At 33.3% G+C, this 26,914-nt stretch overlaps 4 protein-coding genes across 4 annotated transcripts; 3 read left to right on the top strand and 1 right to left on the bottom strand.

Moving 5' to 3' along the window:
* On the top strand, window positions 1–720 carry LOC133309660 (desmethyl-deoxy-podophyllotoxin synthase-like). The gene has a single exon (XM_061510457.1). It carries the CDS (start codon window positions 1–3, stop codon window positions 718–720), a length of 720 nt encoding a protein of 239 aa, XP_061366441.1.
* Window positions 721–1,912: 1,192 nt separating this feature from the next.
* Window positions 1,913–2,491, top strand: LOC133309661 (cytochrome P450 71D10-like). The gene has a single exon (XM_061510458.1). The coding sequence runs from the start codon at window positions 1,913–1,915 to the stop codon at window positions 2,489–2,491; it is 579 nt and encodes a 192-aa protein (XP_061366442.1).
* Window positions 2,492–10,538: 8,047 nt separating this feature from the next.
* Window positions 10,539–14,146, top strand: LOC133309650 (protein SCO1 homolog 1, mitochondrial). Its single transcript, XM_061510444.1, has 7 exons — window positions 10,539–10,703; window positions 10,891–11,082; window positions 11,200–11,290; window positions 11,681–11,893; window positions 13,010–13,099; window positions 13,204–13,336; window positions 13,769–14,146. Exons 1-7 carry the CDS (start codon window positions 10,548–10,550, stop codon window positions 13,875–13,877), a joined length of 984 nt encoding a protein of 327 aa, XP_061366428.1. The 5' UTR covers window positions 10,539–10,547; the 3' UTR covers window positions 13,878–14,146.
* A 455-nt stretch (window positions 14,147–14,601) lies between these two features.
* LOC133309639 (AMP deaminase-like) lies at window positions 14,602–26,516 on the bottom strand. Its single transcript, XM_061510432.1, has 19 exons — window positions 25,731–26,516; window positions 24,408–24,565; window positions 23,911–24,118; window positions 23,573–23,751; window positions 23,425–23,476; window positions 23,206–23,333; window positions 22,916–23,095; window positions 22,468–22,535; window positions 22,221–22,363; window positions 20,877–20,938; window positions 20,270–20,383; window positions 19,813–19,953; window positions 19,321–19,473; window positions 18,915–18,968; window positions 18,724–18,834; window positions 18,473–18,646; window positions 18,300–18,380; window positions 17,235–17,333; window positions 14,602–15,752 (listed from the first exon to the last, which is right to left on the bottom strand). The coding sequence occupies exons 1-19, from the start codon at window positions 26,095–26,097 to the stop codon at window positions 15,687–15,689; spliced, it is 2,538 nt and encodes an 845-aa protein (XP_061366416.1). The 5' UTR covers window positions 26,098–26,516; the 3' UTR covers window positions 14,602–15,686.
* Between the last annotated feature and the right edge of the window lie 398 nt (window positions 26,517–26,914).

Here is a 26,914-nt window from a genome sequence, read left to right on the forward strand (position 1 = left end):
ATGGCCAAAGAGGTTATGAAAACACATGATGCCATCTTTGCAAATAGGCCTCATCATCTTTCTTCCAAATCCTTTAGTTATGATAACACTGACATTACCTTCTGTCCCCATGGAAGCCATTGGAGACAATTAAAGAAGTTGTGCACGTCAAAGTTGTTAAATGCAAAAAAAGTTCAATCATTCAGGCTCATACGAGAAGAGGAGGTGTCAAAACTCATTAGAAACATATTTGCAAATGAAGGTTCAATTGTGAACCTTAGTATGCAAATTGTGTTAATGGCAAATGATATAATTTCAAGGGCAGCATTTGGTAAAAAATGTAGAGACCAAGTTGCTTTCTTTTCAGCATTGGGACAAATGTCAAAGATGTTGGCAGGTTTCTCAATTGTTGATTACTATCCTTCCATCAAAGTGCTTCCTTTACTTACAGGAATGAAAGCTCTAGTTGAAAGGGTGCGGAGAGAGAGTGACAGGGTCCTAGAAAATATACTCAAAGATCTCGAGGAAAATTATAAGAGCAGCCACGGTGTATTGGAGGATGATCTATTTCATGTTCTTCTCAAAAATCATAAGATAGATGACTTGGAAAATCCCATAACTCACAACATCATCAAAGCAATAATGTGGGTCAGTAATTCAGTGTGCTATTCAGTATATCATTTTCCCTACTTGGTTTTAAAATCGTATATGACTTTATTTTTCTCCTGCAAATATACATGAGAGTGAATTGACCTCATTTTTTCCCTTTTTCTCTCATCTCTTCGTAGCTCCCACTCATTTCCATACGGGAAATGTATTTCTTATATTAGATTATAACTATGTATTCCCGGGAATACATAGTTATAATCAAAAAATTATTTTTTTCTCTCTCTTCGCCTCAGTATACAATTTTTGAAGAGAGAAAAAAAAAATTTAAGATTATAACTATGTATTTCATGAAATAATAGTTATAATCAGTTGTTGCTGTAAAAAAAATTTGCAACAACATAAGAAAAAAGAGATCCTTTCCATATATGTATAAAAGATAAAATTATCTTCGGCTTGCAAAAAAAATATTAATCTCATTATATATATAGGGACTTTTGACTTCAGTGTAAGAATAAGAAATTTTACTCCACATTTCAACCGTTAATTTTCGTACATCTAATGGTTATAATTTATTAAATTATATCCACTAGTTAATTAGTAATCCCTAATAAATTATAACCTTTAGGTGCACGTAGATCAACAATTGAGATGTGGAGTAATACTTTGTATTCTTACACCATAGTCAAAGAATCCCTCCCATATATGGACAGAATCATTTATATTGGTATAAGTTACATTCACAATTTTATGTTGATCTTATTTATATTTAAGAGCTTTAATATATTGAGTATAAGAATGTTTATTCTTACACTGGTATATATTGAGCTCCTTATTGGAATAACGTCATAAAGGATTAAACGGAAGAGACGAAAAAAGAAGAGATGTTGGAGGGTGAAAGATGAAGGAAGGGGAGAAAAATGTTTGAGTGGATTTCTACAATATAAAATATGGGTTTTATTTCTCTTATGTAACATTTGAGAAATTTTCTCTCCTACTCTCATTTTGATTTCGGTGTTTTAGGAAATAAAGGTTCTCTTATGTCACATAAGATAAATAAAGCCCATAAAATATTGGCATCAATCATAGTTTTTGGTGTGTTTGGATCAATAATTTAAATCGTATTTAGAAAAATTGATGATCAAAATGTTGAAGGGCAGTTTTCAGATGAAGCATTGTTTTGGGAAAAAATTAAGAAAAATTATTATGTGCTAAATTGTAGACCATCACAAAATTTTCTTTTATTATTAACTAAAATTAAGCTGGTTAATTTCAGGACATGCTTGTTGGTGGCACTGGAGCACCATCAATAACTATAATATGGGCCATGTCAGAACTCATGAAAAATCCAAAGGCTATGGAAAAAGCACAAACTGAGGTAAGAAAGGTTTTTGGACTTAAAGGATATGTAGATGAAACAAACCTTAACCATCTGAAGTACTTAAATTCAGTCATCAAAGAAACCTTGAGGCTACATCCCCCTGAAGTATTATCAATTCCAAGAGAAAACAGTGAGGAATGTGTTATCAAAGGATATGAGATACCTGCTAAGAGCACTATCATAGTCAATGCTTGGGCTATTGGAAGAGATCCTAAATATTGGGCTGAAGCTGAGAGATTTTTACCAGAGAGATTTCTTGATAACCCAATTGATTTTAATGGCACCAATTTCCAATATATCCCGTTTGGTGCTGGAAGGAGAATATGCCCAGGAATTGCATTTTCTATACCTTACTTACAGCTTCCACTTGCCAATTTGCTTTATCATTTTGATTGGAAGTTACCAAATGGAATGAACAATGAAGAATTGGACATGACTGAGAGCTTTGGCATTGTAGCACCAAAGAAGAATGATCTATGCTTAATCCCCATTGCATATAAACCTTCTGGAAAAGCAATCATTTGAATTATTTTTCTATGTTCCAAAAATGTGATAAACATTTATTTCCTTTAAGTGTATGCATTGAGACATGTGATGATAAAATAATTTGGAGTCTAATAGTGTCGTCGAGTTCGTGTAATTTATTGAAGGTCCTAGATTTAAACCTTCATGATATTTATTATATGAAATAATAATGTCCTCTTCAATTGCTACTGTTTTGTGATTTATTATTTGGGTGTTAATCTAACCATATCACTATTCACTAACATCGTTTTAACGCTTCGTTTATATTTTTGTCTAACATTGACCATTTATTATTCAATATCACTAATTATTGCTTTACACAGGTTAGTAATACGTGTAATATTTTATTCTTGTAGCATTAGTTATAATAATTTTACTGCAGAGTACTAAGATTTTCATAAGCATAAAATTAATGTGCTAAACTCTGTTTTAGAGAAGTTTAATGATAATAATAATAAGAAGAAGAAGAAGAAGAAGTTATAAAACCATCTATTTCATATTGTTTGGGTAACAATTCTCAACCAACAAAGCAATCACTTACTAGTGAAGAAATAATTATTATTTAAGGAAAATAAGGAATAATAGTTAAAGATAATAATAATTTCACGCTGCTTGAATTACTTCTTAATATAATTATTTTAAAAGTGATGGAATACTATGTCTACTTTTATTTATTTATTTTACCTACTTATTTCCAATATCGTTTACCTACTTATTTCCAATATGGTTAGATCACAATCTCAATTAACAAGGGAAGAAAAGAAAAAAGGTGAAGATCAATTGAGATATAATGGTATCGAAGAAAAATGTGTAAAGTAAGCATGAAAAAATATAAATATAATGTCATATCTTATCTTAAAATATGAGGAAATTTGGGCTACTTAACATCATTATAGCCATGTACCAAAAAAATTAATTATAGTAATTATTAAATTTAAATTTCTTGGACAAGTGTTCATGCACCATATTTGAATCCGTCCCTTTAGAAATAAAGTGTAGAATTAATATATAGGTTTTATTTCTCTTATGCACATAAAAGAAATCTTGTCTCCTACACATAAAACAAATGGTGGAACCCATTTTACTTAAAAAAAAAATAGAACACAAAAATTAAAATGAAAATAGGAGATAAGATTTCTCTTATGTGATATAAAAGAAATAAAACCCTTGATATATTACATAAGAAAAATGCAAAATTGATAACAGAAAATAAAGTAAAAGGATTTTTAAACTTCTATTACTATACTTCATATACCTATATCTTATAGGGAGATGGAATCTAATTATATATATATATATATATATATATATATATATATATATATATATAATTTAATAGGTCTTCTTATTAAAAGTCTGTTAAGTTAATGTTTACATTATTTTTATTTAACTACATTAATCAAGCATTAGTAAGTGTCATGAGTAGGGGTGTAAATGGGCTAGGCCGGCCTACAGGGACCTACGACCTAGCCTATATTAGGTCAGGCTTGGCCTATTATAAGTAGTAAAATGGAATAAGCATAGGCTTTAATAAAAAAATCTATTTAAAAAACAGGCCATAGGTTTTTTTTTGTACACGTCGGACTTATAAACCTACAGGTCAGCCTATATCATATTATTTATTTAAAATATAATAAATAAAATTATTATTTAATAATTTTGAATAACTAAAATAATATTATTTTAGTTATTCATTTAATTGTTGAATGTTTAAAAGGCTTAAACAGGCTAACAGGCCTAGGCCAAGGCTTTTATTTTTTGAATATAGGTCAGGTCAAACTTGTAATTGGGAGCATACACGGGCCAATAGGCCAGATCATACCTAATATTTTTTACACAAGTTTAACCTATTTAAGCCAAAGTCTAACCCAGCCTAATTCATTTACACCCGCTTATTACAAATGGAATCATTAAATTAACGGACTTCAAAAGAATTTCAAACGAACCACAACATTAGCTTATTTTCACAAGGTTTATAAGAATTATTAAAAAAAATTCACATAATTATAAGAACTTAATTATAAAAAGAAATACTGAACCATTAATTAATAGTATGTTAATAGTTTATGTAAGTATTTCTCATGACAGCATTAAAAGAGGTGTCGAGGTGTCATTAAGATCGGAGAAAAAAAAAAGTGCTCATGTTATACTTTAATTAAAAAAATAACACCACGAATATATTTAAAACTTTTCTTTAGAGTTTTATCCTTATGTAAATAAAATGGGAATTATTATAAAGTTCGTGTTGTTAAAAACATTAATTGGATACTATCATCGTCCATAAAAAATGAAAAATTACTACATGGGAATATGTCAGGAATTTATTTGAAAGAAAAAGTAGGAAGTAAGAAGTAAAAAACTCTTCTGAAAATTACCTATTTTAAATGCTAAAAGCCAACATTTTGGTATTTGAACAAAAGAAGAAAATATAACTTACTCACAAGTCAATTTTGCAGAATTTTGCTTTTTAAAGTGAAGTAATATTTTAGAGAATAAAGTGTAAATTTATTTAGATATTAGTGTTTATTCTTTTAAAAAATATAAAATTGTGTCATTTTAACTGAGAAAAAGAGATAGATCAATAAAAATCATGAGGGAGAAAGTGAGAGATTTTTTTTTAATTTAAATTTTAAATAAAAAACACTAGTTTTAACTAAAATGACCATCCTTTAAAAAGACAAATATTTTTCCTATTTATAATCATTGATTGAAAAGTTAACATAATAAATTTCAAGAATTTCATAATTTATGTATATACATACATATATTTCTATTATATTTCTAAAAATTGATTTTCTTTTCATTTCATTCTTTAAAGCATATACCTTACTTTAGTAAGACAAATGCATAAAAGAATACCTACTTAAAAAAAATAAAAACATAGATTAACGTCAACATCAATAATATTTTTATCCCAAATTAATTGGGACCGGTATCACATGAATTCAAATATAAAATATGAAAAGATTAAGAAAAAATAAGAATAAAATTAAAGTTAGACATAACACTAGAAACTAAAAACAATAATAAATAATTATAAAATAAAAATAAATAAAATGAGAAAAATACATTAAAGAAAAAAGTAAAATAAAAATATAAAAAAAATAAGTGGAAATAAATCAATCAATCAAAGAAGAAAAGAAAACAAAAAGAAAGGTAAAAAAAAAAGAGTAAAGACATTTTTTGATCCCTAACAAAAAACACGGACCCCACTTTAGTCCCTTACAAAAATAAATTAGTCAGTTAGTCCCTAACAAATTCAAGGTGGACCCATTTTAGTCTTTTTGAGGGACTAATATGGGTCTTTTTTGAATTTGTGAGGGACCACGATTTCAACTAAATGGGTCCACTTTGAATTTGTTAGGGACTAACTGACTAATTTATTTTTGTAAGGGACTAAAGTGGGGACCGTATTTTTTGTTAGAGACTAAAAAATGTATTTACTCTAAAAAAAATGGAGATATAAAGGGGAAATGACTAAAAAAAGCGTATGAAATATAGGAATAAATGAAATATAGGAATAAAAACGGGTCTAACCCTTCATAATACAAATAACTTTCCTTCAATCCATCATAACTCCTAAGACATATCATACGGCAATAAATAAATAAATATATATATAACTATTAAGCTTTATTTTATTACCTTCCCCTAAGTAAATTTTGGTCAGCCTCTTCCGCTCTTTGTGTAAGCTCTTAATAACAAACTTTTGTTTTTAGGTGTCCAAACCACCTCAATATATGTTCTCTCATCTTTTCAACCACCAGTACTACTCTTATCTTTCGTTGAATATCTTCATTTCTTATTTTATCCATCATTTTTATTACCACAGATTCACCCTTTTTTTTCCTAGGGGTAACCTTACCTATTTGGATGAGACTAATCCTCTTCGTGGCGTAAAATATGAAGGTTTTATGCTCATGTTGCATATATGCTAGCCAACATTCAACTCCATATAATATTGCAAGCCTTACTATCGTTCTATAAAACTTTTATTTTAGCCTAAGAGGAATCTTGCAGTCACAAAAAATTCGGATGCACTACGTCATTTCATCCAATGTGCTCTGGTTATATAATTTACATCTTCATCAATCTCTCCACCCTTTTGCTAAATATATCTCATATATTTGAAAGCATCTTTCTATTAGAAAAAATAATGTTAAAATCGTTGAGATGATAATCTGTGTTTACGAAATTGATTCAATAACACATGAAGTTTCATGCAGTGCACACAAGAAACCAAAAAGGAATAATACTAACAAGAAACCAAAAAGAAATAATATTAAGTTAAAGTGTACCATACAAAAATATATTAATGCAACTAGGGAAATCTGAGCGCAATGCTAGACATTGTATCCTTAAGACAATTTTACCCTCTCTATAGTGCCTAAAATTCGTGGGCAATTGTCTCCCAAGATAGAACGGATTACCTCAATTCTTGTGGCGGCACTTCCAAATTGAATAGCCTTATCGAACTCAACCTATGTCGACCAATCGCACTAGAGTAGAAGAATGCAAATGCAAAGAATGTGCAGAAACTAATAGAAAAAACAACTCATCCTAAAAAACTTGATTATGTATTTATTTATAGAAAACGTAGGGTCACAATTTAAAAGATACTCATTCAAGGATGAAACAACACATTCGTTTATCAACGAAATGACACATCATTTCAAATCAAACTTCTTATTCATAAAAGTAATTAATTTAAAAATTAATTCCAACAATTCCCCTCATGAATAAGAAGTTCAACCTTCATAAACACAACTGTATGCATATGAGACTCAAATGCAATGTGCTATTGATCAATGAGAAATAAATGCATCGAGATCGATGGATGCAATGCCTTATAACCATCCCTAGTCAGACCTATCGAATCTACTCAATCAATCGGTGGACGTGATGCCTTGTAACCATCGACCTTGCATGTAAACCAAGACAATAGAAAACACACAATTGTTCCTCGGACATGGTTGGTCCTTTATTTGTGTCCATTTTGGCCTTGAACACTTCCTGGTTCTGCGGGTACGTTAGAGAATACGGCCTTACAATATTCTCATAGAAGCCGCTCTCACTTCACACCAACATAGGTAATTTTTGGCAGTGCATCCCAACATACACTGTATGAACATATCAGAATCAGAAATCATTAAAAGCCTACTCATTTATCCTTTACTTATGCACTGCCTCGACTAGGAATGAGTATGAGTTTTGAAAATATCCATAGTGCTTATTCTTCAATCATCACTTGATTTTCTCTTTAAACTTAGTTCGTGTTATTTCCATTCTTCTAGGTAGAGTGTCCACAATGATCAATATTTTAATGCCCTTTACACTCATTCCTTTAGACAAATTTCCCTTTAACTCTTTAGTCAAACCTTTTAGTTAACGGATCCGTAATAATACCACTAGAGAGTAATTTCCTCACGGGATCATGTCTCTAATATATATCGAGATTTACCATTATACATAACACTCCTTTCAATTATGACTGCTTCCTTACTATCACAGTGGATGCACATAGCAATCACTGATTTTAGCCAATTTGGAATACTCTCAAGGAAGTTAAAAAGCCACTTGGCTACCCCACCGACTCTATCCAAGGCAATTTTTTTTTTCTTCGATGGTCGAGCTTGTAATACATCTACTTGGATAATTTTCAAGACACAACACCCCCACCAAGTGTGTACACATACCCACTTGTGGACTTGGTGTCACTAGAGTCGGAGTTCCAATATGCATCACAATGTCCTTCAATACAATAGGATACTTCGAGTAATGCAAAGCATGGTCTTGAGTATGTTTCTAGTATCCCAGATCTCAGACTTTTACCCATGAAATCAGTAAGCACTACTTTATGTGCATATCAAATGAACACACACAATTATTCACCTCTCATCTCATTTTTTTTCTAAAAAAAAATGCTATTTTACTGGACATTATGTGAATCACGTCCGTTGTAACATCTCATTAACAGTCAAACAAATAAAAATGTCATCCTTCTTCAATTGCAATCATAAGGGGAATGTAAAATTGATAAACTATGCTTCATATAGTAAAAGCATAACTTGAAAAACACGATTTTCAGTGCAACCAAAAATTAAAATAACATTCAATTGCGTTTTTAAATTACATTCACAATTTTTCTTTTTTTTCAAAAGTCAAATATATACCAAAATTGTCTTAAAATTGTAAGAAAAATATGTTAAAATCATTGAGAGAATAATCTGTGTTTAAGTAAGTGATTCAATAACACATGAAGTTTCATGCAGTGCACGCAAGAAACCAAAAAGAAATAATACTAAGTTAAAGAGTACCATACGAAAATATATGAATGCAGCAAGAGAAAATCCTCTAGTATTAGATTTTGTGTTCTTAAGACAATTTTGCCCTTTTTATGGTGCCCAAAATAGTGAACAATTGCCTCTTTAAATAGAACGGATTACCTGTATTCTTGTGATGGCACTTCCACATTGAATAGTTCTATCGAACTCAACATATTTCTGACTAATCGCACTAAATTAGAATAATGCAAATGCAAAGAATATGTATAAACCAATAGGAAAAAGAAACTCATCCTAAAAAACCTGGTTCTTTATTTGTTTATATAAAATGTAGGGTCACAATTTAAAAGACACTCTTCAAGGATGGAATAACACATTCGTTCAGCGACGAAATGACACATCTTTTATAATCAAACTTCTTATTCATAAAAATAATTAATTTAAAAATTAATTCCAATACTTTCTTGAGTACGTCTTGTGTAAGTAAATGCACGGAATCTTGATCTCCATCTCTTGTCGAAGTAAACTCACAATTCATATACTCAATGTTGCTCTGACTTAGCATAAATCTTTTAGACTTCAATATGCTTCTCCACAATTCTAGCTTTTTTTAACATGAACCTTAATCTCATCAATAAGCACAATATCATCTACATATAGCATACACCATGGCACTTCATATTGAATATCTTTTATTAGTTCATCCATAGCTAGAGCAAAAAGATAAGAACTCAAAGCAGAGCCTTGGTGTACACCTACCATGCTAGAAAAATAGCTTGATGTTCCATTAGAAGCCTTTACACTTATAGTAGCACCATCATACATATCTTTGATTGCATTTACATACTTGATAATACTTTTTTCTTCTCAAAAACCCATCATAGAACCTTTCTTGGAACCATATCATATGCATTCTCAATATCTATAACACAGTATGTAAATCCTTATTTTTTTGGATATCTTTCTATTAGTTGTCGAATAAAAAATATGGTCTCCATAGTACTACATATTTCTAACATAAATCCAAATTGACTTACAAAAATATTGCTCTCTCTTCTCAAACGATTTTCAATAATTTCCCATAACTTCATGATATGCCCTTTAAGCTTAATATTTCTGTAATTAAAAAAAAATAGGTTAACTAAATGATAATGTTCTCGTGTGTTATAAGAAAAAAAATTAACCACAAAAGAATATTTTTGAAACGTACATAAACACGGAGATTGATTTAATAAAAAAAAATATAAGGACTAAATTAAAATAAATAAATGATGTAGAAATTATAATAAAATATTTTAAAAAACCATAAAATATTTTTTTAAAAAAAAAAGCTTCAACAGTTATAAAATTTTAATTCAACCAACAAATATCATTCAATTAGAAGATTGATATTTATGCATTAAAACTTGTATATCATTTTTATGGAATAAATTATTGTAACTACCTTTATTTCATGCATACCTTACTTATCACTTTTCAATATCGTTATATCATAATTTCAATTAATCTTTATCATTTTTCACTCTTCTTAAAATTTTGATCTAGTAATGTTAGAAAGTAATAAGTAAGGTAGGAATAAAAAAGAAATATAATAACATGTATCCATTTTTATACCTACTGATAAAGTACAAATTTTTTTATTTTATTTTGGTTAATATTTTTTTATTTTTTTTGTTGGTTAATCGTATGTAATTGGTCTTCCAACCATAAAACCCTTATCATTGGTCCTCCAAGGTTTAAGGTTAAACTTTTGAACACTTAGTTTTCATCTAATGGCGTCCATCGTATGCAGCAAGACCAACCAGTTTCGCTATGCTACTCGCGTTTTCTGCTCTCACCTTCTTCGCTATGGCAGACCCATCACGCTTTCACCACCATTCTCCCATCATCTTCATCTTTCATCCCAACCACTCCATCACCCTCACCTGGTTAAGTTTTCTTTTCTTTCATTATTATTTACCCCCTCAAAAAAAAAAAAAATCATTTTTTTATTCGTTTTAGCTGCAATATGAATGTAAAGTTCATTGCTTTAACTCTAATTATTGTTATTCTTCTTTAATTTCAATTGGGTTAGTTCCAATTTTCATTGTATGTTACTTTCTATTGAATTTATAGGTTGGGGATCAAGGTTATGGTACTGGGTCTTTGATGTTGTGTCAGAGGTTTCTATCTAGTACTGCTGCTGTTGGTGTTAATCAAGAAAAAGCAGCGTCAGATAACTCTGCAAAAGATGGTTCTGGTCAAGGAAAAGAGTCTGGAGGGGAAAATGATCAGAAAAGTGATGATGGGAAACCTGTTCGTGGAGGGGTGTGTATCTAAAGTTATTGTAGCGATGTAGTTCTTCTTCCTTGAGCATTTTCAGTTAATGTGAGTTTTAAATGATGGAGTTAGACTTATGAGCTGATTTTACTTTGTGTCTTGCAGCCTGTTTCTTGGTTGAGCTTTCTTTTGCTGGTTCTCACTGGAGCTGGATTAGTATTCTACTATGACTGGGAAAAGAAACGACATATTGAAGGTAGATTACTATGGTGAGTTGAGTATTTTGTGGTTATGCATGTGGAGGTCGTATGTGAATATGTCTCTGTTAATCACATGTTTTTTCGGGTTTTAAATTTGAACTGAATTGTTATTTGCTTATATTATCATATGATTTTTTAAGGGATTCTTATAAAATTTATGGCATGTGTCCTTGTGGATTTTATGGAATCTTAGTAGGGTCAAATCTAGTTCCAAGATGAAGTTTTGTGTACAGGATATATCATGCCACATCTTTGTTTCTTAGGTGTAGCATGAAAACAAATCAGATCAGATCTAATAGCTCCATTTCCTGTTGCATTTCAATCTGACTCTGAATATCATGGATATTTTCTTCTTCCTTTTATTGATTCAACTTTTATTGCTGTAGACATACATAGTGCTTCAGAGGCAGTTAAGCAGGGACCTTCTGCGGGAAAAGCTGCGATTGGGGGTCCATTTCACCTTATCAACCATCATGGGAAATATGTAACTGAAAAGGACTTTTTGGGAAAATGGACATTGATGTATTTTGGCTTTACTCACTGCCCTGATATTTGTCCAGATGAACTACAGAAGTTAGCAGCTGCAGTTGATAAAATAAGTAAGTTTCTATAGGTGATTTTGTGGTGTATGACTAGCTGAGTTTCATACTTTTCAGAGTAAGATATGCTCTATTTCTCATTATAGTAGTCAATCAACTTATTCCATGAGAGCTACTGTTACGACTAGCATTCGCGAGAGGGGTCAGCCCCTTCAAAACAGGGGCATTTGACCTTGGTTGCCCATGGACATTTGAGGGTCATGCTGGAATTGCTTCCGTCACCTTCACTGTTTGTAAAGTCGTCGGACGCATCCCCTGCATTCTTGATCGCCATCTTTGTGACCAGCTGTTTCAATTCATCAATCCCATCAAGCTTTCGGTCCCAAGAATCCAATCTGCGGTTGGTGTCGCTGGTTTCTCTCCGGACGCTTTCTACCACCTTTTCGAGAGCCTCCAGACGCTCTTCCAACGAAGCCATCTCTTCCTTTCTCATGATCCGGCAGGTCGGACCAACTTGTTAGGCTCTGACTAAAAGAAAAGGGAACAGAAGAGAAGAAAATATTCTGGGAATCTTTATTGATCAAGAACACAAAAAGAAGTACAAGAGTTTAGCCTCCTACCAGGGAAAGGTTCCCCGAAACTGAGCCTCACCTCAGCCTTATTTCTCACTAACAAATTCACTAAGTACCTTTACAATTGTTCCCCTCACTATTTATACACATTGCTCCCTAAGTAAGTTTGTAACTAACTCATTGGTACATTCTTTTTCCTTTCTTTTTCCTTCTAGAATAGACTCTCCAAGTAGAGGGCTGACCCCTCTCGCGAATGCTAGTCATAACAGGTACATGTCTGGGGGTGAGGTTCGATGGCAATAATGATAAAATTGAAGTTTCAAGTGCTTTATTGGAAATTTGATTTAACCTGTGGAGGACCCCTTTTTTCCCCCCTAGTCCCAAGCAACTATGGCAACACCTATACATGTAAGGGTGTGTATAGTGAGTGACTTAGTTTATTACGAGAGTAATAAGAGTGATTTTTGACCATAGTATCGTGCATGAGTTGTCAAGATTTAAAGACCACTAGAGAAAGCACATTACAGTTTTTTAATCTTAACTTTTGATCTTGTGATAATGTATTAATGGTAATCATGTCCATGTCTCTTTTGGTTCCCTGCAGAGAATAAAGCTGGAATTGAAACTGTCCCAGTTTTTATCTCTGTTGATCCTGAGAGGGATACTGTTGAACAAGTGGGCGAATATGTCAAAGGTGCTTGTCTCATACCTTTCAAATTACGCCTTTATCTATTGGGATATGTACATACGTGTTGGTTGCTAGATTCTGAAGTCATTGTGTTAATTTGTATTTTTCAGAATTTCATCCAAAGCTAATTGGATTAACTGGTAGCCCAGATGAGATAAAGAGTGTTGCTCGTGCGTATCGTGTTTATTACATGAAGACAGCAGAGGAAGACTCAGATTATCTTGTTGATCACTCCATAGTTATGTATGTAATTTTGTTTCTGCTTCATATATACTACACTCTGTTTCACACCACCAATTGCTCTTGGTGCTGTATGCTAGCAGTCCGTCTTTGAATATGGAACTTGATCAATGAAAATGAAATTTGTGAATGACCTAATCTTTGAAATATTTCCTTTGAAAGAGGAGAGTAATGATTATGGAATTAACGTCCGTAATACCCATTATGATGAGTATTATGTAGACATGCATGCACACATATGCAGATAATATCATTTTTCTGGTTACCCCTATCCATTGAATCTCTTTCTGATTATGCTTGTGTTTTCGCTGTTAGCTGTGCATATGTAAATTGTATGTGCAGTTGCATCTGCAGGACTATATAGCTCTCACTTAGGATGATTCCTGTTGAATAGAATAATGAATACTAATATGATAATATGGTAATTCTTGCCAGATACTTGATGGGGCCTGACATGGACTTTGTAAAGTTTTTCGGCAAGAACAATGATGTTGACTCACTTGCTGATGGAGTAATTAAAGAGATAAAGCAGTATAAGAAGTAACCTCCACAACTGTTTCTTCCTTGTGGGAAAGAAATTGCCATTTGAGTTTTGGCTTAATGGTATGAAACTTGACCAGCAAGTCTGAATATACTTCTGAAGGATAGTTCCTTCTTTAGGTGATTCTGGAGAAATGACAGTTTTTTAAAAGGCAACTTAATTGGTGTCATTGTTTCAACAATTAATTTTTTATTTTTATTTTTTAAATAAATAATTGGGGATAATATTGTTACTTGTGTTGATTTTAAGATATAACGGCATTACAATTGCCATGGTCTACATTTGCCATAATTTTATCTGATATAGTATCATCCTGAATTGAATTTATCAGTAGTGTCGTTTATTGTTAATTTATCGGCGTGAAATATCAAAATACGATCTTTCTACAGAGAAGAGTAAATGAGTTTGACCGGTTTTCTTCCTTTCATTGGACGCATGACCTTTTGGAATGTTGATCTCTCCATTGGTAATCTGCAATCTGCATGAATTTTCTGTACATTGGTTTAAACGTGGGCTAGTTACAAATTGAGGGACCATCTAAAATTAGCTAAAGCCTAGCTAACTGAAGAAATGATAAAAAAAAAATCAACTAAAGAAATTTGAAATAACTTATAGAAGTTAAAACAACTTCGCAACTAAAATGGAAACAAAATTACAAGACAAAAGGGTAAACAGGTAACTAAAACAATAGTTTAGTACAATATCAATAACAGTTACGTACGCTCCAACTACGCCAGCTAAATCCTTTTCTTATTTTAATATACTTAACAACACAAGAATGAGTCATTTCATGTCATGAATTCATGTAAAATGATTCTAGCTGTTTACAAACAAATCAACAATTACTATTTCCCATTCATAAATCAACAGATATTCTTTTCTGGTTCTCTATGCTAATGCCTTCTGTCTAATAATTGATTCGTCTATGAACAACTGACATCATTTCACACAAGGTCAAGTGAGATAAAAAGATCCATTCCCAGCTGCATAAAATTACATTAGGATATGTAGGTGCCAGATCTAGCATCATAGGCTAAAGTTGTCGCCATTTGTAGCAGGAAACTTCAAAAAATCTGTTGCAAGTTGCCTCAACTCTGTCATTGGTTTCCAATCATGAAATCCAATAAGGCTCTATTACAGAAGATCCATAAAATATGATTTTACAAGATAAATATGAAATCAAGCACATTGTTACATTAAATGCATTGTTCAATATCATCTTAACTCTCACACTCCATCTATCTATGCCATTACATTGTCAAACATGCATGCCAAAACTGAGGCTCTCCATCTTCCAGTGAAAGAGCACCTATAGATAATGGGAATCAAAATTTGAGAGCCAGTTTTTCTCTCTTTGAAGGGTATGGATTATATTATTGTATAGTTTTTACTGCAACAGGTATCATTTCCGCCAAGCGCCCACGCAATTATTGCTAACCCAACTCATTTTACATCTACCCCAAATCTTTGCAGTCATAAGCCTTGATCATGCTCAAGCTCATCGATCACGGGGGATATATACTATGTATTAGGTCCTTATCCTCGAACCAAACTTGTAATGTCTTCAGCCTTAGTATTATGTGTACCAAGCATAACCATTAAATTGTGTTCTCAGATGCCATGCTTGATGCTTGGTGGGTGTGTAGAGTTCACTTTCAACCAGGTTCAATCACTTATTGTGGAAGTGAGAAATAGCCAAATGCCAATCCTAAAACCACGAGCAGACACTCAATACAGGAAGAAAAGAAACCAAGAAGATATAACCTGTTTCACAGCCTCCGATTTTAAAGTACGGATGCCACTGGCATATTATTAGTCTACTTCTTCAGGAATGATGGCTCTGCCCAAATAAACCTCTCGCATCTCCTCTCTCCAAATCTGCAAGCATAGCAATCATACTAAGAGATACCACTTCGCTTCAATCGATCACATGGTCAGGAAAATATTGCATATAAGTCAGTGTTGTTAAAACGTAGCGCCGAAACGGTACGATTCTATGTTTTTCGCCTAAAAAACGTGTTAAAAAGTAAAATGAGTTGAAACGGTTGAAACGGCGAGTCAACTCGGTAAACTCGGTTGACTCGGCGAGTTTACCGAGTTGACTCAGTATTCAAAAAAAAAACGAAATTTGGGCCGAACTGAGTGTGTTCTCAGCATGGGTCTATTTCTGTTTTGTCCTATAAAATAAAATAATGACATTTTTTGTTTTAAAATATATTATTAATACCCGATTGTATTGGGTTGGGTCTCTTCGTTTAGATCTTCTGTCTACTCTCTCCAAGTCTCCTTCGCAAGTCGCAAGCGGTGGACGGTGGTCTTTAATCAGATTCGGACTTCGGACAAATCAAGAAGACAGCAGCTATTTTCTGATCAAGACTCAAGTAAGGATACTTTTTTTTTTGGATCAGATTCGGTCTTTAATCTTCTTCTTTTTCCTATTTTTTTTTTTTTCCTATTCTGATCTCGTTTCTCTCCTAGTCTTCTTACCTCATTTTTTTTTTGGATCGTTTCTTGTTCTTGGTCTCTTGTTCTTTATTTTTTCTGGTCTCTTGTTCTTTATTTTTTTTGGATCGTTTCTGAGCTTGTTTTTTCCTGGTCTCTTGTTCTTTATTTTTTCTGGATATTTTTTCTGAAAAGCTTCTCCTTTCAGTCGCTGCTTTGTAGATATTTATTTACAGATCCAATGACTTAGACTCCAATGACTTAGATTAGAGATGTTGATCTCTTTAATAATTTTATTGCCTTGGTATTTTGATTTCAGTCGCTGCTTTGTAGATATTTATTTACAGATCCAATGACTTAGATTAGAGATGTTGATCTCTTTAATAATTTTATTGCCTTGGTATTTTGATTTTAGTATGTATTTATGATGACTAAGTTCAAAATTAATTTTTATTTCCTTAGTGTTTGGACTTAAGTATTGGTGTGTTTTGGTTATATGTTGGATATTTTATTTGTTTGGGTATGTAGTTAACTCTTACATTTCGTTTAGGTTTCAAGTTTTTATGTTTTTGCTCACCCCTACCGTTTCGGCGTAGACTCTACGTTTTAACAACATTGATACAAGTATCAACAAAAAAATTACAATGCATCTGAATTATTGGTTCGCCATGCTCATTGATGTTTTAAATAGCAGAAATAATTGAGACCTTTAGGGCTAAGTATCATAAATCACTGAAATATGCCAAACAGTTAATATTTGAAAGTGAGGCAAGCATTAACCCCAATTTGTTTATATAGCACATTCCAACTAAATACAAAAAAGAATCTAGTGCAAATTATTAAATTCAGAATCATGTGAAAAATCTGAAACAGAGAACAAGCTACATATGCTAATTTAACCATTTATCGATCACGTACCGTGTCTCGGAATTCCAACCGGATGTGAGGAACATTTGTTTTGTGAATGTCATTTCCATTTGGCCCTCTCTGGTAATATTCCTTTCCAATCCAATGTGACTGACACAAGAAAAACAGATCAGTTGAGTACAAGATATATAAAAGAAAATTGCATCCATTTATTTTTAATTTTTATACAAAAAATTGCATCTACATAAACCTCTAGGATCATCACTATTACATCAATATATATTATCTCAAAACTATAAACGAAGTAAACATGATTCTAGTAATTTTCCAGTTTAGATTCTGCCCCTACTATTTTCAGTTTCATCATTTTAACAAAAACTTAAAATTGTAAATAAATACTTCACAGTTACAAGTATAGTTTAGTAATCCACATTCTCTCCCAAATATAAATAACTAGGTTGCAGACAAGTATTTTCTTTTTCTATTTTCTTGATACAAACAATTGTTTAAATATACCATTTTTAATCTCAAATAAGAAATAATGAATAGGAATGGACACAGTGCACCATGATAATGGTATGAAATATTGATATTGCATATTGGGTCATGCTCGTCTACAACAGCTCTTGGCCAATATGTGGCACTTTCTATTTTTTGCTTCTTAAGTTGTACATGTCACTCATACTTGGGTGACACCCCCACGCTACTTTTGGTGAAATTTTACATAGCTAACATTCATGAAGAAAATTTCTTAGCTTTATGACTTCTACCATTTCAAGGACAGGTGCTACCTTGATGAACAATTGTGAATATAACTGAATAACTGTTCACGTTCAATTTTATAAATACCAGAACGTTGCATGGGCAGTACATAAATTTACTGCCACAAAATCCTAGATTCTTGAAAAAAAATGCTACCAAACCCACTCCCCCCAGTGGGTTTGTGGGTATCTTTGGAGGGAAAAAAAGTTATGCCTTGGGGTGGAGGATTTTCATCCATAGGAGCATATTAGTGTATAAGGATAGGGATATTTACAGAAATATCCCTATCCTTATACACTAATGTAAATATCCCTATCCTTATACACTAATAGAGCAAAGTCAAGATAAGTTTACCTTTAAGGCATGTGAGAAACCCGACTGATAAACTGAATTACGGGCAATCTCACATAAATCACATGAGCTCAACTTCCATACCTATAGAGGAAGAAGTGTCCTGAATGTCAGTATTGTCTGTTAATATGCCACATTGAGAGAGAGAGAGAGGGAGGGAGAGGGAGAGATCTTACAGCAGCAGCAATGCTATATTCTTCGACCAATGGTTCCTTTGTTAAGTGGATTTGGAGAGGATCATCAGTAGAAAGTGAAACATTCAAACCCCTTAAGAAGAACATTGGCAAAGGGTTCCGATGGTAATCTAAGAATAGGGAGTTATTGCTAAGAGGAGACATTGCCAGCCCAATCTGATAACAAATATTCCAAAACCAATTAATCACTGCAAATATCATAATTTAGCAATCAGTTTAAAAATGGACCATACCTGAGCTAGATAATACAAATATTGAAGCACAGGAGATTTTCTCAAATTGATTCCATGTGCAATGTTATGAGCCGTAAGAAAGGTTGCAGCAAGGTGGTCGATATCACCGGCCTGAATACAATATGATGCATCAGGTACCCATACAACAAAAAGCAAATATCCAAACAAAGAAAATATACTCCAATAAGTACCTCTCCAGAATGTGGACGGAATTTGATTGTTGTCATTCCCTTTGATTCGCGAAGCTGAGAAATATTTTTACTAGGTCAAACTTTGGTGTGTCAACATATTCAGATTCTAGTAATGAAATTAGAAGCAGAGAATCTTGGTATACATAATTATGGGGATATATGGTTGATTGAGGAAAGAAGCAAGCAACGAATAAAATATAAAGTGAGAGCCTTTAATACTAACTTGATAGAGAAGTATTCAACTTACGCAATATGGTATATGCTAAGAAGAGACCCACCCTCATTACTTTTCCTTTTGTTTTCCCCCTTATCAGCTAAGAGTGTTGTCTTCCTAGGTGATGGAGTGAATAGCTACCCAAAAATTAACTTACAAGTATAAATCTGTTTTGAAGAAACAGTTACACACCTTGTTCAAGGTGTAAAGATTTGCATAACAGTAATAGACATAGTATGAAAATGCCGGATTGAATACGTTAGTCCATTGAGTCGGAGTAGGCATGTGTTTTGTTGGCCGTCTTTCAGGTTTGCTTTCATCATCTACCAAATCCAACCCAACAACCTAAAAAATATAAAAACAAAAATAAATAATGAGGCAATGAATATTATATTTCTCAAGAGCACAAAACAAAAAAATGTGATTGATCAAATATGTAGAGTGTTAAATCATTTTTTATTTTTTGTTGTGGCAGGAAGGGAGGACCTCAAGATCTTGAAACAACTAAGCAAGGCCAGAACCTAAGTCGATTTGTGCAATGCATATTTGTAGTCATTTACACTCCTTTACTTGTTTAATAAATGTATAAGCCAGACTAAAATCCTACCATCAGCATGGTCAATACCATTAACCAGAAACTCCTAGTCCCCTACAAAATAAAAAGTAAATGAAATTGTACCATACCTGTTTCAAGAAAACATGTAGCTGAGGATGTGAATCAGGGTCCACAGTAACCTCAAAAAGTGGAATAAAGATATTGTCAAGGATGTTCTGGAATGAGGTCACAATTCCCATATCTTTGTACACATTGTACAACCTTGGAAGCTGCGAGACAAAACTAAAATCAACAACCAACACTTCACAATCTCTTCAGCTAACTAAGCCAGAAATGGAAAAGTTCCCCCCAAATACTACTAGATCTTTAGCAATTCTAAGGGGAACATCAAAAAGAATAAGTTATAGACTTGGAGAAACATTTACCCAAAAAGGTCCTGAACTAAATTAGAACTAAAATGTATAAATTATGATGCCGAAACTTGGGACATCGTCAAAATTATGGAGATTGGAGAGAATAATGGACAAATGATTTATTTATGCATGAATACTAAGTGAAATTGAAAAGCAAATAACTAGAGAATACCTGAATCAGCCAAACAACATTCTCACTGTACAACTCATTATTCACTATCCAACTAGCTAGTTGATCCCACTCACTTTGCTTCCTACCATATATTGATATTCTATACTCGGCCATCTGTGAACCAAATATGTATGGAAAGAAGTTAACAGACATCCAGGGCCACTTCAGAAGGGAATAAGTAATAGCATACAGAAGCAACTATCTAGTAATGGGAAATTATTGTAAATAGCACGCATGAATGTCAAATCCTATTACTTTCCAGTCGTAAAAACAAAAGAAAGAAAGACATATTTGAAAGACATATTACTATCAGTTTTACGAAGGTTAAAAATATGAATGAAAAATTATTAAAAATATAATCCTCACGTAGGGATTTAAATGCCACTTGAGTAGAAAAGAAAGAACTAGACATGCTAAAGGCAAGGGAAAAATTGAAGCATTAACATACATAAAATAGCAAGTAGCAAACCAGTCCATGCTGATTGTTACTGCCTGAAGCTAAGAAGTGCAAATTGAGAGGCCAACACAAAAATTTTAAAGTGTCTTATTACAATTTTATATATTCTAACATAATAGGAAAAATATATGCAAGGATTCAGGAAAGCACCTGATATTTACTGGCAGAAAGATCAGAAAACACTTGCTTTGTTAGTTCAGCAAGGAAACGACCTATTCATTGCAACACAATAGTATGAGCTCATGTCAGTAAAAGATGTTTTGATCTTGAAGATAATTAACACAACAGTAATCTTCCAAATGAATTCTGAGAAATTTTGACATTCGTTTGTAAGTCCGTTTCTTTGTTGCTTCTTCCACTACTTTATTTACCCACAGGTGGCAGTTGCTTTTGAAAAATGTAACCCTAAAACTGCTCAGAGGCTGACTGGCCATTTCAAATTCAAAACTCATACCTTATGAATTATATACAATTTAAGTAATCTAACCCTCCTTCAAGAATAATCCATCATTAATTAAAGACCCAAATTTTACCATTTTAATAACCCCAGGCAATTCATTTCCAAAACAAATTAATGATATAATCCTGCACAACACTGAAATGAGGTGCATCCACCTTATGCAAAACAATGTTTAGTTTTTATTATAACATGACGGTACAAATAACTGCAGGTTCCAGGTGTCCAACCTCTTTTTCTCTTTAACAGCCAAAATATGCCCTTACAAATTACTATGTGTAAAGAACCAATTCAACCCAAAAGCTTAAGCTATTGGGTGAGGCTACATTAATAGTTTTATATATCTCAACACGTCCCCTCACACGAGTGCCTAATGGGCTTGAAGGGTGGACGATACACAGGCCCACCTACCTGTGCGAACAAAGAAATTCCACTTTCTTGTGGGGGGCGGCGAGGATCGAACCCGGGACACGAGGCTCTGATACCATGTAAAGAACTAATTCAACCCAAAAGCTTAAGCTGTTGGGTAAGGCTACATTAATGGTTTTATATATCTCAACACGTCCCCTCACACGAGAGCCCACTAAGGGTGGACAATACACAGGCCTACCTACCTGTGCGAAGAAAGAAATTCCACTAGAAAGAAAGTGGGGGGCGGTGAGGATCGAACCCGATACACCGAGGCTCTGATACCATGTAAAGAACCAATTCAACCCAAAAGCTTAAGCTATTGGGTGAGGCTACATTAATTGTTTTATATATCTCAACACTATGGAAGACCATATAGATAAGGAACGAAACACTATATTCCTTAGATTGCAGAAAACTATTAGACTAGATGATCCTGACAAGTATTTGTTTCTTCCTTTCAGACTCTATTGCAATATATGCAAACCATTATAAACATATCAAAAATAGTATTTGAAAAGGTAATCATGATATATATATATTATATATATATGAAAAAAACTTTTTTTAAGCAGAATTTTCAAAGAAACAACTACCCAAAGCAAATGCACAATAGTTAAAAAAGTTACCTTGGATGAGATTATCCTGCTTCAGGAATATCTCCCTGAGCCTACTTTGACCGCAAGGATTGTACTTAAGATTGAATTTGTCAAAGCGATGAAATGTACTCTTGTCTGCATGAACGTCCAAAAGGTCAACATTGAGGTCATATCTGTACAAAAAAATGAAGAAAATACATATATTCTTGTCACTTATTACCAACCAATTTCAATTATAAATTATAATTATAGTAGAAAGTACAGAGGAGTTTATTACCCACTCAAATCCAGGCTCTCAAAAACTTCTTTCAAGGTCAAATACGTTCCATCTCGAAATATTACAACCTGAGTAAAGTTAGAATTATACAAGGTTTCAACAATATGCAATGTATATCAGCTTCCAAAAATATAATTCACATAATATATGTGATCAAAAGAGCATAACATATTTCCTGAATGATAATCCTTCAAAACATTCTTTTGTATCCTGAATGTTACAAGTACTTTGTAATATATCCTATTCCAATTGTAAGTTGCAGTGATCTGACACCTTCACATATAAGGCATTATTATACATACAAAACAAAATAAATGTAAATAATTCCAAGTTGTTATACACAATTATTATTTCATCTTGAAAAATAATTCATACTAGTAACATTAGCTTAAAAAAAGATGCAGCAAAGCAAGTGATAACACAGTGATAAACTGATCCAAATTATCACCTCATCAGGCTCTTTCCTTAGCTTTGACTTTATAAACCTTAAAAGATGTTTCTGGTTCATGCATGCTGAGTGGTGCACATGTGTATCAACTTTCCTGACATTGTAGAAGTCTCGATGTGGAGCACTCTTCTGAGCAAGAAATTCCATATCCGCATTTAGCATCAAATGAAGATTGAATTTCTGAATACATACACAAATTGTCAAACAACCAGCTGATCACATCTGTAATTGAAATACAAGAATATGCGGCATTTTATTACTTATAATCAGAAATTTAAACATATATTTACTTGTTCTAGAAGATTAAGCCGATAATGGCATAAAGTTCTTATATTCCCCGCTGCGATGATTCGAAGTATATAATGGAGGTCAGTGAAAAAGGTAGTTGCATCTGCAACAGGAAAAAGCTCTTCTTTTGCTGCAGATAACAAGCAAATTTGCATAAGAGTCCCAGTGGTTACGATAAAAATTACAAAAGGATAAACCAAACGAATTCCTGGATTACTTACAGGTTTTGTTTGGATATACATGAACAACCCCATCTTGCATTTCAAAGTAATGCTGCATCACCCAGAAATAACATTCATTTAGTCACAAAGTGGATAAAATTTGGATAACCTCGACTTCACAGATGGAAATTAGAAAATAAAAGCTCACATCAGACTTTCCTTCTGAGATGTAAAAAAATGGCTCCGGGTTAGGCTTTGGAGTGCTGGGGTCAGATATAACTTCTTTCTCCCATGGAGCAACTGCTTCTTTAAACACATATCTTTTTCTCATTTCAAGGCAATCTTGAAGAACTACATAGGCTTCCACTTCATCAGATGATGGCGCCTCTAAACCAAAAAAGCGCAAATTATAATTTGCCAAATGATTTTCCAAAATTGCAATTATAGTCTGCAATACTTGATAAAGAAAGTGGACTCTACACAAGCTATGAGAAAACCCATTTAAAGTAAATCATTGCATTCAAGAGAATGAACAAAATTTCATACCAATAGGAGTAATTTTAAGTCGAGCAAAAGTTTCTTGCTCTGGCTCTTTCCTGAGAATATCAGCTGCAATTGGGTCAGGCTGCACACCATGCAGGTCACCAGAAACACTATGAGAACGGATTATACTTGAAGCAGCAACTGGGATCTGCTCTCCATTAGCATTAACATGGTCCTGTAGTGTCTCATATGGGTTTTTACCATCTGGCCCCTGCATACAGGTTATTACAAATTCAACGCCAGACATGATTCAAACATCTGGCTTTAGTGGATATGGAACATTGCATCCAAAATAATCAAAGTGCATCTAAAAAGCAATGGGGAAAATCCAGGCTAACACCAATCTTAGGGAGAAAGGGCTAGGAGGAAACAAGGGGCGAGAGAGAGGGAGACAGAGAGACCTATCTTATGAACAGAAAACTTTTTTTATATATAGAATACCATACATCATATGAATGATAAACTTAATGCCGACAACAAAAAGTTCATAACAGACTTACAACATTTCCATTCGTATGTAGATATGTAGTATCTGCTTCAGCATTATCATCATCATCCGACCCTTCAACATTTTCAAAGGCAGCACTTGCAACAGGAGACTTGGGAGATATTGGTCTTAAAATATTTCTCTTTGGGGTACCAGAATGCACAGATTTTGCTGTAAAATTGTATAATTTTCTTAATCAGTAAAACACCCAGAGATTAACTTTCAACTAGATAGTTCATGTATTTATGTGGGTAGTACATCAAAAAGAGGCTGTGGAGAAGAAAGCAAGCAGGGTGGCAACTAAGAAGTATGTTGTTCCCTCCCCCTCCCCCCTTCCTCCAATGGCATATTTTGATGCTAGAACAAGACTTAGCTTAGCCTTTCCAGAGATGATCCAAAAGAAAGCAAGGAAATTAACCTATTCCACGAACGTAAAGTTTTCTCCAAGAAAGAGCACTGCATCATTTTAAATTACATACCTATTAAAGCTAGGTGAAAACTGAGTGCATGTAGCTATTTTTCTCTTGGAAAAGCACCTTTGGTTATGTACTGATATCTTAAACTACATGTTCTACATAATTGCAATCAATTTTATTGTTTAGTTCCCGCTCCGCTAATAAAGTAATAATTCCCTCTGTACCAAGAAAAATAATAATAATTCCTACTAATTATGTCACTCAGGTTTCCAATGTACAGACATCTTTCTCAGTCAATCATTCCATTTTAGCCAGACCAAAAAAAATCTTAAATAATTTAAAATTTATTTTCTTGGCAATAGAGGTAAAGATGCAAAGAGGTATGGATTCATCAAAAAAAAATTATTCAACTATAATGGGACCTCGCCTCAAACCCGAATATATTCTCCTTTTCTTTTTTCTTTTTTTTTACATATCAAATAAGTACATAAATTGACATCAGTGTTCCAGAATCTTTCCTCTATCATGTAATCTTCCCTTTACCAATATATACAACAAAACCAAAAAAGAAGAAGATAAATAAAATCAACATGTACAACGCCAATATCACCAAAACAATGGAATCAAACTTTCCAATCCCTTTTGAATCAAAACCAATTTCCCCAGTTAGCACTTAAATTGAGAAAACTCTAGCAGCACACTCTTCAAACAACAAGTCTCTCACCAGTATACACACAAAATCCAAAAGATACAAAAAACAAAAAACAAAAATCCACTGTACAAATTCACACGAATCGCATATATGACAGATTATAGCACAACAATCCATCCAAGTCCATAATAGCAACTTCAATTTCAATAAACACTCCGAAAACTAGACATTAATGCTATTACTCAGTTCATCATGTTCATAGCCATACCATCATGGAGCCGCGGCAACCCGGCCGGAATCCCTTCGACGGGGACCGGACCGTTCAGCTTCTCATCACCGTCCATACCGCCGGCGATCGCCGAGACATCCGGCAGCGACGCGGATCCTCGCCGGTAATATCTTCTCCCCTTCCCCCTAGCTCGTCGGCCAAAACGCTTCTTGAAATGGTTCGGCGAATCGGCAGCGCCGGAGAAGACGATGTCCTCCTCGTCGTCGCCGCCGCCGTCACGATCGACGGCGCGGGCGAACTCGAGGAGCTGGGAGAGTGTCTTGCGGTGCATGTAGTAGGCGGAGATGGCAACTGCGGAAGCTCCGACGAGTGCCGCCATGGCCAGGTGCAAGGCGTAAGCATCCATTAACGGTTTTTATTTCTTTCTCTCTCTAGAGTTTATCTTTCTCTCTCTAGAGCTCTGAAAGCAAGCTCTGAAAATGAGTTTGAACTTTGAAGTGGAAAAAAAAAAAAAAAAAAAAAAAAAAAAACAGAGCTATCTATAATGTAGAGAGAGATAAACCCTACTAAACAAGTGAATACACACACACACTGACACACACTTTCACTGAGTCTCAGCTCTGTGTTTAAAAGAGACCAGAAAATCTCTCTCTCTCTCTCTCTCTCTATTCATTTATAGACAACAAGACAAATTAGTGGCTGCAACACAACACAACCCTCTTCATAGTAGAGAGTAGCTGCGGTTTGTTTTACCGGTAAAGACATAATATAAAAATTGATTTTATTTTTCTCTCTTCGATATATGCTAATATGGTGTATTTCCTTTCCATTGGCACAATATACTGTAATATAATAGATTTTTCGCTTCATAATTGTGGTCAGAAAGTTTAAAAATGGAAATTTGGTGTAACGTGTAAATAAAATTTGTGTTTTGAATGATTAAAAAAAAGATAATATATTGTATACAGGACTCATTGAGAAGGAAAGAGATAAAAAGAGTGGATCTCATTTTACTTTATTTATGTTTTATCTTGCAATATAAGAAATATTTTCCTAAAAAAAATGTATAATTTGCATTAATATGTAATATACAGTGTTTAAATAAAAAATTGTAAATTTTTAAGGTTTAGTAAGTTAAAATTACGAATAAAAATTTAGATTAACACAATATGGTATGAATTTATATTTTGTTAATTTTGCGGATTAATTGAACATAATATGAA

Source organism: Gastrolobium bilobum, unplaced genomic scaffold, assembly GCF_033153095.1.
Source record: "Gastrolobium bilobum isolate Gb01-03AN ecotype WA unplaced genomic scaffold, APGP_CSIRO_Gbil_v1 utg9061, whole genome shotgun sequence".
NCBI classification, from domain to species: domain Eukaryota; kingdom Viridiplantae; phylum Streptophyta; class Magnoliopsida; order Fabales; family Fabaceae; genus Gastrolobium; species Gastrolobium bilobum.

Bases quoted from the DNA above. Each gene is read 5' to 3' on its own strand.
- LOC133309660 (XM_061510457.1), top strand. From the start codon at position 1: ATGGCCAAAGAGGTTATGAAAACACATGATGCCATCTTTGCAAATAGG.
- LOC133309650 (XM_061510444.1), top strand. From the start codon at position 10,548: ATGGCGTCCATCGTATGCAGCAAGACCAACCAGTTTCGCTATGCTACT. The intron at 10,704-10,890 runs GTTAAGTTTTCT...TTGAATTTATAG, and splicing joins CACTCCATCACCCTCACCTG to GTTGGGGATCAAGGTTATGG. The intron at 11,894-13,009 runs GTAAGTTTCTAT...GGTTCCCTGCAG, and splicing joins AGCTGCAGTTGATAAAATAA to AGAATAAAGCTGGAATTGAA.
- LOC133309661 (XM_061510458.1), top strand. From the start codon at position 1,913: ATGTCAGAACTCATGAAAAATCCAAAGGCTATGGAAAAAGCACAAACT.
- LOC133309639 (XM_061510432.1), bottom strand. From the start codon at position 26,097: ATGGATGCTTACGCCTTGCACCTGGCCATGGCGGCACTCGTCGGAGCT. The intron at 23,752-23,910 runs GTATGAAATTTT...TTTTTGGTTTAG, and splicing joins ACTTAAAATTACTCCTATTG to AGGCGCCATCATCTGATGAA. The intron at 23,334-23,424 runs GTAAGTAATCCA...TGTTATCTGCAG, and splicing joins TGTATATCCAAACAAAACCT to CAAAAGAAGAGCTTTTTCCT.